Here is an 11,579-nt window from a genome sequence, read left to right on the forward strand (position 1 = left end):
ATCCCGGCCCCCAGACCCAGGAATGTGGGTCCCTCCCCCACCCCTCCAGCTGCTGCCCGGGGGCCCCTCCCCCTCCCCCGCAGGGGCAGGGGGGCGAGGTGACGGCGGCCGAGGGGCGGCGGGGGGCTCGCTCCAAACAAACCCCAAACAGGCGGTTGCCATGGAGACGGTCTCCGGGGGCCCGAGGCTCCGGCTGTTGTCATCCTGTTTGGTCACCATGGCAACCGCGCTGACCTCACCCCCCCCCCCAGCCGGGGCGCCGGCTCCTCCCCGGGGTGGGGCTGGGGGACCCCGGGGTGGAGTGTCCCTCCGCCGGGCCCGCCGACCCCACCCAGACCAGACCCTCCCGGTCCGCGGCCGCCTGGCGGGGTGAGGCTGGGGGACCCCGGGGTGCGGGACTCGGGGTGGGTGCGGGGACTCGGGGTGGGTGCGGGGACTTGGGGGTGGGTGCGGGACTCGGGGTGGGTGCGGGACTCGGGGTGGGTGCGGGGACTCGGCTCAGGGGCCGGGCCAAGGACGCGGGCCTCAAGGCTCATTCATCTGGCGGGGCGGCTGGGGCACCCCTGGGTGTCCGGGAAAAGGGCTGGGGACCCCTGATTGGGGGAGGAGGGTCTGGGGACCCCTGGGTCTGGGGGAGGAGGGGCTGGGGACCCCTGAGTCTGGGGGAGGAGGGGCTGTCGACCCCTGGGTCTGGGGCACCCCTGGGTGTAGGGGAGGAGGGGCTGGAGACCCCTGGGTCTGGGGGAGGAGGGGCTGGGGACCCCTGAGTCTGGGGACCCCTGATTGGGGGAGGAGGGTCTGGGGACCCCTGGGTCTGGGGGAGGAGGGGCTGGGGACCCCTGAGTCTGGGGGAGGAGGGTCTGGCGACCCCTGGGTCTGGGGGAGAAGGGGCTGGGGACCCCTGAGTCTGGGGGAGGAGGGTCTGGCGACCCCTGGGTCTGGGGCACCCCTGGGTGTAGGGGAGGAGGGGCTGGAGACCCCTGGGTCTGGGGGAGGAGGGGCTGGGGACCCCTGAGTCTGGGGACCCCTGATTGGGGGAGAAGGGTCTGGGGGACCCCTGGGTGTGAGGGAGGAGGGGCTGGGGACCCCTGATCGGGGGAGAAGGGGCTGGGGACCCCTGGGTGTGAGGGAGGAGGGGCTGGGGACGCCTGATCGGGGGAGGAGGGGCTGGGGACCCCTGGGTCTGGGGACCCCTGGGTGTGAGGGAGGAGGGGCTGGAGACCCCTGATCGGGGGAGGGGCTGGTGACCCCTGGGGCTGGGGGACCCCTGGGTGTGAGGGAGGAGGGGCTGGGGACCCCTGGGTGTGAGGGAGGAGGGGCTGGGGACCCCTGATCGGGGGAGGAGGGCTGGGGACCCCTGGGTTTGGGGACCCCTGGGTTTGGGGGGCCCCTGATTGGGGGAGGGACTCCGCGTGCTGGGCGTCTGGACCCTTATGCTGCCGGCGCCGAGGGCTGGGGTCCTGGTCCGGGTTTGGGTCTGAGGGTCGGGCCCCCCGGCCTGGGGTCCTGCACCGCAGCCTGGGGTACTGGGTGCTCGGTGCAGGGTGCGCGGCCGCTGGGCGTGGCCGGGGGCTGCGGTCCCTCCCGTCCTCTCCCCTCTCCCGCATTCCTGAGCTCTGACCTCAAGGCTTCCCGGCCCGGGACTTCCATCTCCTGGCGGGGCCGGGGTGCCAGCACCCAGGGGTGCCCGGGCGCGCGGGTCTCAGCCCGTCGTGGGTGGCGGCGACCCCCCGTCGGAGGCCCGACGTCGCGACCCCAGTCTGGGCCTGGTGCCCCCACCCGCCCGCGCGACCGGGGGTCCCCCGCCCCCGCCCGAGGCCCCGCCGCCCCCGCCGCGCCGCATTCCTGCCCCGCTCAGCCTTATAAGGCCGGGAGCCCCGCCGCCCCCGGGCACGCCCCCCCCCCAGCCGCGCGTGTTCGAGCCCCCGCCCCCGGCTGCCCTGGGCGGAGCCCGCAGCTGACGTCCGGTCCGGCTAACCGCCCCTTCCAGGTGCCCACTTCCTCCGCGCCCGGAGCCGCCGCTCTACCCGCCGGACAGACCCAGGCCGCCGGTGAGTGGGGGGTCGGGGGGCCCCCAGGAGGGGGGTGCTGGGGGACCCTGGGCTGGAGGTGTAGGGGGGCCCCTGGGTCTGGGGGACTAGGGGGGCCCCTGGGTCTGGGGGTGTAGGGCTGGGGGGCCCTGAGTCTGGGGGTGTAGGGCTGGGGGGCCCCTGGGTCTGGGGGTGTAGGGCTGGGGGGCCCCTGGGTCTGGGGGTGTAGGGCTGGGGGGCCCTGAGTCTGGGGGTGTAGGGCTGGGGGGCCCCTGGGTCTGGGGGTGTAGGGCTGGGGGGCCCCTGGGTCTGGGGGTGTAGGGCTGGGGGGGCCCTGGGTCTGGGCGCGGCTGGGCGGCGGCAGGTGTGGCGGCCACTTGTCCTCAGGCCAGTTGGGCCTTTGGCCACCTGCTCCGCCCGCCGCCGCCCACGGGACCCTCCCCAGGCTGGGCCGCCCATGAGGACCCTCCCCAGGCTGGGCGGCCCATGAGGACCCTCCCCAGGCTGGGCGGCCCATGAGGACCCTCCCCAGGCTGGGCCGCCCACGGGACCCTCCCCAGGCTGGGCCGCCCATGAGGACCCTCCCCAGGCTGGGCGGCCCATGAGGACCCTCCCCAGGCTGGGCCGCCCACGGGACCCTCCCCAGTCTGGGCCACCCATGAGGACCCTCTCCAGGCTGGGCCCCCCATGAGGACCCTCCCCAGGCTGGGCCGCCCACAGGACCCTCCCCAGGATGGGCCGCCCACGGGACCCTCCCCAGGCTGGGCCGCCCCTGAGGACCCTCCCCAGGCTGGGCCGCCCACGAGGACCCTCCCCAGGCTGGGCCGCCCCTGAGGACCCTCCCCAGGGTGGGCCGCCCACGAGGACCCTCCCCAGGCTGGGCGGCCCATGAGGACCCTCCCCAGGCTGGGCGGCCCATGAGGACCCTCCCCAGGCTGGGCCGCCCGGGACCCTCCCCAGGCTGGGCCGCCCATGAGGACCCTCCCCAGGCTGGGCGGCCCATGAGGACCCTCCCCAGGCTGGGCCGCCCACGGGACCCTCCCCAGTCTGGGCCACCCATGAGGACCCTCTCCAGGCTGGGCCCCCCATGAGGACCCTCCCCAGGCTGGGCCCCGCCCATAAGGACCCTCCCCAGGCTGAGCCACCCATGAGGACCCTCCCCAGGCTGGGCCGCCCACAGGACCCTCCCCAGGATGGGCCGCCCACGGGACCCTCCCCAGGCTGGGCCGCCCATGAGGACCCTCCCCAGGCTGGGCCCCGCCCATAAGGACCCTCCCCAGGCTGAGCCACCCATGAGGACCCTCCCCAGGCTGGGTCGCCCCTGAGGACCCTCCCCAGGCTGGGTCGCCCCTGAGGACCCTCCCCAGGCTGGGTCGCCCCTGAGGACCCTCCCCAGGCTGGGCCGCCCACGAGGACCCTCCCCAGGCTGGGCCGCCCACGGGACCCTCCCCAGGCTGGGCCTCCGGGACCCTCCCCAGGCTGGGCGGCCCATGAGGACCCTCCCCAGGCTGGGCCGCCCCTGAGGACCCTCCCCAGGCTGGGCTGCTGGGGCCCCTGAGTGTCCAGAAAGCTGGACCCCAGGCCCCTGTGTCCAGGTGAAATCTCCGGGGGTTCCCGCCCAGAACTGAGCAGCCGCTGGGGAGGCCTGGGAGCCCCCCTCCCTGAGGTGCTGGACCCGAGGTGGCCGGAGCCCTAGGGAGGGGGCTGAGGCCCAGGGGTGCTGCAGGAGGCACTTGGAGCGAAGGGAAGAAGCTGGGTGCAGGGTCTGGGGTGCAGAGTTGGGGTGCGGGTGGGGTCAGGGTCAGCCTCTGGTTCTGGCTTGGGAAGTGGGTGGGGCGCCCTGGCGGGCAGTGGCGAGGGAAGGGCCTTGGCCTGAGAGTCGCAGATGCAGGGGAGAAGAGGGAGAGGGAGAGAGAAGCAGGCCAACACTTGGTGCTGGGGACCAACCTCAGGCCTGCAGGTGCTGGCACCCCTCCCCTCCACACCCCTCCTAGGGGGTCTCAGGAGTGTTTGGGCAAGTGGGGGGCACTGGCTGGGGTGGGGCAGGGGAGGAGCAGGAGGGAGTGGGGGGGTGACTTTCTGCTTTATCAGAGGCCAGTTAGCCCCGCAGGGGAGAGGAAGGGAGGGCGGCATCAATAACTACAACAAAAGGGAATAAATGAATGCCCCCAAATTAAAAAAATAATAATAAAAATATTTTATAGTCAATTTTTCTAACTTTTTTTTTAAAAGAGATTGTATTTATTCATGAGAAAGACAGGAGAGAGAAAGAACCAGACATCACTCTGGTACAAGTGCTGCTGGGGTTTGAACTCAGGACCTCATGCTTGAGAGTCCGATGCTTTATCCACAGTGTGCCACCCCCCAGACCACACTTGAACTTAAAAAAATAATAATAATTCCTATTTTTTCATTGTTAGATAGAACAGACTAACGGAGAGAGGAGGAGGAAAGACACCTGCAGACCTGCTTCACCACCTGTGAAGCGGCTCCCCTGCAGGTGGGGATCCTTACGCTTTGTGCCACGTGCGCTTAACCCGCCGCGTTACCACCCGACTCCCTGCATAGTCGATTTTTAAAAATACCTTATTCATGAGCAAGCTAGGAGGGAGAGAAAGAACCAGAAGTCATTCTGGGCCACGTGCTGCCGGGGACTGAACTCAGGGCCTCCTGCTCAGAGCCCAGTGCCTGGTCCAGCTCCAGGACCGCCTGCCGCCCCCGTCTCTCTCTCTCTCTCTCCCTCTCTCTCTCTGATTTATGTGTTGAGGACAGAGAGGAATGGAACGGGCCTGGGGAGGCGGAGGGAGAGACGGAGACACCGCTCACTGTGCGTGACCCGCCCGCCTCCCGCCCCCCCCCCCCCCCCCCCCCCGTCCCGCCCGCAGCCATGCCCGTGACCGTCACCCGCACCACCATCACCACCACCACCACGGCGACGTCGCCGGTGACCGTGGGGTCCCCGCGGGCGCTGCTTCAACCCCTGGGCCTGCTTCGCCTGCTGCAGCTGGCGTCCACCTGCGTGGCCTTCTCGCTGGTGGCCAGCGTGAACGCCTGGGCGGGCCCCACGGGGAACTGGTCCATGTTCGCCTGGTGCTTCTGCTTTGCGGTGACGCTGGTGATCCTGCTGGTGGAGCTGGCCGGCCTGCAGGCGCGCTTCCCGCTGTCCTGGACCAACTTCCCCATCACCTTCGCCTGCTACGCCGCCCTGTTCTGCCTGTCGGCCTCCGTCATCTACCCCACCACCTACGTGCAGTTCATGTCCGACGGCCGCTCCAAGGACCACGCCATCGCCGCCACCTTCTTCTCCTGCGTGGCCTGCCTGGCCTACATCACCGAGGTGAGCTGGACCCGCGCCCGGCCCGGCCAGATCACGGGCTACATGGCCACCGTGCCCGGGCTGCTCAAGGTGCTGGAGACCTTCGTGGCCTGCGTCATCTTCGCCTTCCTGGCCGAGCCCGCCCTGTACCGCCACCGGCCGGCGCTGGAGTGGTGCGTGGCCGTCTACGCCATCTGCTTCGTGCTGGCGGCCGTGGCCGTGCTGCTCAACCTGGGCGACTGCACCGGCGCGCTGCCCGTGCCCTTCCCCACCTTCCTGTCGGGCCTGGCGCTGCTCTCCGTGCTGCTGTACGCCACCGCCATGGTGCTCTGGCCGCTCTACCAGTTTGACGACCGTTACGGGGGCTGGCCGCGGCGCTCCCAGGACCCGGGCTGCGGCTGGAGGCACGCCACGGATGTGTGCTTCTGGGACCGCCGGCTGGCGGTGACCATCCTCACGGCCATCAACCTGCTGGCCTACGTGGCCGACCTGGTGCACTCAGGACGCTTGGTCTTTGTGCGGACCTGAGCCCTGCCCGGCCCCGCCCTGCCCTCTGCCCAGCCCCCTGCCCTGCCCTGCCCTGCCCTGCCCTGCCCTCTGCTCTGCTCTGCTCAGCCCTGCCCTGCCCTCTGCCCTGCCCCCTGCCCTGCCCAGCCCTGCCCTGCTCCCTGCCCAGTCCTCTGCCCTGCCCTGCCCGGCCCCGCCCTGCCCTCTGCCCAGCCCCCTGCCCTGCCCTGCCCTGCCCTGCCCTCTGCTCTGCTCTGCTCAGCCCTGCCCTGCCCTGCCCTGCCCTCTGCCCTGCCCCCTGCCCTGCCCAGCCCTGCCCTGCTCCCTGCCCAGTCCTCTGCCCTGCCCTGCCCGGCCCCGCCCTGCCCTCTGCCCAGCCCCCTGCCCTGCCCTGCCCTGCCCTGCCCTCTGCTCTGCTCAGCCCTGCCCTCTGCCCTGCCCCCTGCCCTGCCCAGCCCTGCCTTGCTCCCTGCCCAGTCCTCTGCCCTGCCCTGCCCTGCCCAGCCCCCTGCCCTGCCCAGCCCTGCCCTGCCCTCTGCCCAGCCCCCTGCCCAGCCCAGCCCTGCCCTGTCCTCTGCCCTGCCCTGCCCTCTGCCTTGTCCTGCTCCCTGCCCCCTGCCCTGCCCCCTGCCCTGCCCTGCCCCCTGCCCAGTCCTCGGCCCTGCCCCCTGCCCTGCCCTCTGCCCTGTCCTGCTCCCTGCCCTGCCCCCTGCCCTGCTCCCTGCCCAGCCCTCTGCCCTGCCCAGCCCTCTGCCCTGCCCAGCCCTCTGCCCTGCTCCGGACACTGCCTCCTCCTCTACCTTCTCTTTCACCTTCCTCTTTGTTTTTGTCCTCCGCCTCCTCCTCCCCTTTTAAAAATTTTATTTATTTGTTTATTTCTACTGCCAGCAGGGCTGTCACCAGGACCCTGCGGGTACTCCCGCCTCCTTTATGTTCCCTCCTTATCTGTTCTGTTTGACAGGACAGAGACCTTGAGGGGGCAGGGCGTGACAGGGAGAGACAGACAGACACCCGCAGCCCCGCTGCACCACTCGTGAAGCTTCCCCTCCCCCCCCACCGCAGGTGGAGAGCGGGGCTTGAACCCGGGCCGTTAGGCATGGTAATGTGTGTGTCCTCAGCCCCTTTCTTGCCTTCTCCTCAGAGCCTCGGGCAGGAGGGTCCAGTTCCAGCTTCTCTGCCCGCCCTCCCCGCCACCCTCTGCCTCCCCGGCCCCTCTCCCTTTCCTGGCCTCTTCTGCCGTCACCCCTCCCTCCTGACCACCCCTTCCAGCTCTCTGTCTGGGGCTTCCTGTCTCTTCCCCTGTTCATGCCCCACCCCAAAGGTGCTGAACTCCCCGTCCTCGTCCTCGCCCTCGATGCCACACCTGTCCAGCCCGCCCGCCCTGGCCGTGGGTGTGTGGCCGGGGTGGACCCCGTTCTGCTGCAGGTCCGAGTCTGGCGGGCCGGGGGCTTCAAGGCCCTGCCCCGGCTCCGGCTTCAGACACTCACTGCCCAGGGCCCTTGTCCAGGGGGCCGCCGGGGTGGACGGGGCTCCGGTCCCCCCACCGCCGTCCCGAGGCTCATAGCCATCTGAATGAAGTGTCCCTTGGGGGGCTGCCAGGCGGCCCGGCCTCAGTGTTAAAAATAGCTCCCTTTGTTTGAACCCCGGCTCCCCACCTGCAGGGGAGTCGCTTCACAGGCGGTGAAGCAGGTCTGCAGGTGTCTATCTTTCTCTCCTCCTCTCTGTCTTCCCCTCCTCTCTCCATTTCTCTCTGTCCTATCCAACAACGACGACAACAACAATAATAACTACAACAATAAAAAAAACAACAAGGCAACAAAAGGGAATAAATAAATAAAATAAATTAAAAAAAAAAAAAATAGCTCCCTTTGCAGGGAGAAGGGAGTGGCCATGCCGGCCTGAAAGGCTGGCCTGGGCCTCTCTCTCTCTCTCTCATTCTCTTTCTTGTCCTTTCCTTTTCCTGGTCACAAAGGCAACAGTCTCTGGGTGGCCAAGGGGAGTTTCTTTTCCTTATTTTGGGGGGGTGGGCGGGGTGGGGGTGGGTGCTGTTGCCAAAGTCAGATTTGTGCTGCTTTGTGTGTGCCGAACCACACGCCTGCCACCTGTGCTAGCTGCCGCCTGCCTGCTTCTCAGAACGTGGGATAAATATATATATATATATATATATATATAGACATGTATAAATATACGTTTTATTTTTTTTACCCCTGGAGCTTCCGGTTCCTATCAGCCCCGGCTGAAGGCACCCAGGGAGCCTTGTCCTCCTGTCACGCGATTGTACTTCCTTGTTTTTTTAAACTTCAATACAGAGCTGAAAGGACTCCAGCTTGTGTCATCTTCCGGGGGGAAGGGGTCTGGTGGGAGGAGGGGCTGGGGCCAGGGTGGCCCCTGGTGTCGGCAGAAGACACACGGGGGTCATCTTTCCTGTCTCCGTCAAGTCGAGAGGCTGGCTCAGCAGACGGCTCAGATCTTCCCACGCACCAGGCCCTGGGTTCGAGTGCTGAGGTATTCAGCACAAGGGAGGCTCCGTGGGTCTCTTCCCCTCTGCCTGAAATGGAATGAAAGCCCAGCCAGGTGACACGGCCTGGCCTGGGGGCTACCTTAACAGAAACCAGAGGCAGAGATGTCTCTCCTCCGGGGAGAGATCTCACGAGACAGTCTGTTTGCATTCCTAATGTCTTTATTTTACAGGACAGAAGGAAGCAGGAGGGAGACAGACACCTGCAGCCCTGCTTCTGTGCTCCTGAAGCCTCTCCCCTGCAGGTGGGGACCAGGGGCTCGAACCCGGGCCATGGCACAGGGTGACTGTATACTCAGCCAGGTGTGCCACCACCCAGCCCCCTGGCTTTTGTTTTTTAAATAATTTGTTCAGTAATGGGAGGAGAGTAGGAAGCAGTGCCTCTGAGACTCCAGCCGCTAAGCCGCCTCCCAGGCTACCGCGGTTTCATCTTTACAGTTTATTGAGGGGGGCCGGGCGGCGTGCACCCGGTCAGGCATACGCAGTAGTGAGTGCAAGGACCCAGGTTCGAGTCTCCGCTCCCCACCTGCAGAGGGAAACTTTACAAGTGGTGGAGCAGGTCTGCTCTCTCCCGCCTTCTCAATTTCTGTCACTATTCAATAATAAGTAATGATAATCTTTTTTTTTTCTTCAAATGAACATGAGAGAGAGCGAGGGAGGGGAAGAAGCAGAGATGTGATTCCGGGAACCAGACCTCGTGCTTTCTGGCCGGCCCCACACTCTGGGCCAGGCTGCCCCAGCCTTGAGCCCAGCATCTCTCAGTAACATCTCTGTGACACTGCCTGCGGGCTAGAGACACTTCGGGCTATCCGACAGCCTCTCACTCCTGTGTCTGTCTGCATCCTGTGTACCAACTTTACGAATATTTATCTGGCGGTAACGCAGCGGGTTAAGTGCAGGTGGCCAAAGCACAAGGACCGGCATCAGGATCCCGGTTTGAGCCCCCGGCTCCCCACCTGCAGGGGAGTCGCTTCCCAGGCCGTGAAGCAGGTCTGCAGGTGTCTGTCTTTCTCTCCCCCTCTCTGTCTACCCCTCCTCTCTCCATTTCTCTCTATCCTATCCAACAACAAAGACATCAGTAACTACAACAATAAAACAAGGGCAACAAAAAGAGAAAGTGAATAAATATTAATTTAAAAAAAATAAAAGTAACAAGGGCAACAAAATGGGAAAAAACGGCCTCCAGGGGCAGTGGATTTGTACTGCAGGCACTGAGCCTCAGCGAAAACCCTGGAGGCAGATATATGCATATATTTACCTGGACAGAGACAAATTGAGGGGAGGGCAATAGACACCTGCAGCCCTGCTTCACTCCTGAAACTTTACCCCTGCAGGTGGGGACGGGCTTGAACCCGGGTCCTTGCGCACTGTGTTGTGAGCACTTGGCCAGGTGCGCCAATCCCTGCCAATCCCTGCCCATCCCTTCTCCCCCCACCAGGGCTGTCATGGGCTCACCTGGGCGCTATCCCCCCACCAGGGCTGACACGGGCTCACCTGGGCACTGTCCCCCCCACCAGGGCTGTCATGGGCTCACCTGGGCACTGTCCCCCCACCAGGGTTGACACGGGCTCGCCTGGGCGCTATCCCCCCCACCAGGGCTGACACGGGCTCACCTGGGCGCTGTCCCCCCACCAGGGCTGACACGGGCTCACCTGGCCGCCGTCCCCCCACCAGGGCTGACACGGGCTCACCTGGGCACTGTCCCCCCACCAGGGCTGTCACGGGCTCACCTGGGCACTGTCCCCCCACCAGGGCTGACACGGGCTCACCTGGGCGCTGTCCCCCCACCAGGGCTGACACGGGCTCACCTGGCCGCCGTCCCCCCAGCAGGGCTGACACGGGCTCACCTGGGCACTGTCCTCCCACCAGGGCTGACACGGGCTCACCTGGGTACTGTCCCCCCACCAGGGCTGACACGGGCTCACTTGGGCACTGGCCCCCACCAGGGCTGACACGGGCTCACCTGGCCGCCGTCCCCCCACCAGGGCTGACACGGGCTCACCTGGGCACTGTCCTCCCACCAGGGCTGTCACGGGCTCACCTGGGCGCTATCCCCCCACTAGGGCTGACACGGGCTCACCTGGGCACTGTCCCCCCACCAGGGCTGTCACAGGCTCACTTTGGCGCTGTCCCCCCACCAGGGCTGACACAGGCTCACCTGGGCGCTATCCCCCCCACCAGGGCTGACACGGGCTCACCTGGGCGCTGTCCCCCCACCAGGGCTGTCACGGGCTCACCTGGGCGCTATCCCCCCACCAGGGCTGACACGGGCTCACCTGGGCACTGTCCCCCCACCAGGGCTGTCACAGGCTCACTTTGGCCGCTATCCCCCCACCAGGGCTAACTCGGGCTCCCCTGGGCGCTATCCCCCCACCAGGGCTGACACAGGCTCACCTGGGCGCTATCCCCCCTACCAGGGCTGACACGGGCTCACCTGGGCGCTATCCCCCCACCAGGGCTGACACAGGCTCACCTGGGCGCTATCCCCCCACCAGGGCTGACACGGGCTCACCTGGCCGCCGTCCCCCCACCAGGGCTGACACGGGCTCACCTGGGCACTGTCCTCCCACCAGGGCTGACACGGGCTCACCTGGGCACTGTCCCCCCACCAGGGCTGACACGGGCTCACCTGGGCGCTGTCCCCCCACCAGGGCTGACACGGGCTCACCTGGCCGCTATCCCCCCCACCAGGGCTGACACGGGCTCACCTGGGTGCTATCCCCCCACCAGGGCTGTCACGGGCTCACCTGGGTACTGTCCCCCCACCAGGGCTGACACGGGCTCACCTGGGCGCTATCCCCCCCAACAGGGCTGACACGGGCTCATCTGGGCGCTGTCCCCCCCACCAGGGCTGTCACGGGCTCACCTGGCTGCTGTTCCCCCACCAGGGCTGACACGGGCTCACCTGGGCACTATCCCCCCACCAGGGCTGTCACGGGCTCACCTGGGCACTGTCCCCCCACCAGGGCTGTCATGGGCTCACCTGGGCACTATCCCCCCACCAGGGCTGTCACGGGCTCACCTGGGCGCTATCCCCCCCACCAGGGCTGTCACGGGCTCACCTGGGCACTATCCCCCCACCAGGGCTGACACGGGCTCACCTGGGCACTATCCCCCACCAGGGCTGTCACAGGCTCACTTTGGCGCTGTCCCCCCACCAGGGCTGACACAGGCTCACCTGGCCGCTATCCCCCACCAGGGCTGACAC

The 11,579-nt window shown here is 67.2% G+C and overlaps 1 protein-coding gene across 1 annotated transcript; it reads left to right on the forward strand.

Moving 5' to 3' along the window:
* The first annotated feature begins 272 nt into the window (after nucleotides 1–272).
* MYADM (myeloid associated differentiation marker) lies at nucleotides 273–5,923 on the forward strand. The gene is made up of 3 exons (XM_060172717.1): nucleotides 273–369; nucleotides 1,991–2,051; nucleotides 4,916–5,923. Exon 3 carries the CDS (start codon nucleotides 4,918–4,920, stop codon nucleotides 5,872–5,874), a length of 957 nt encoding a protein of 318 aa, XP_060028700.1. The 5' UTR covers nucleotides 273–369; nucleotides 1,991–2,051; nucleotides 4,916–4,917; the 3' UTR covers nucleotides 5,875–5,923.
* The last annotated feature ends 5,656 nt before the right edge of the window (nucleotides 5,924–11,579 follow it).

This window comes from Erinaceus europaeus, chromosome 2 (genome assembly GCF_950295315.1).
Source record: "Erinaceus europaeus chromosome 2, mEriEur2.1, whole genome shotgun sequence".
Lineage (NCBI taxonomy): Eukaryota > Metazoa > Chordata > Mammalia > Eulipotyphla > Erinaceidae > Erinaceus > Erinaceus europaeus.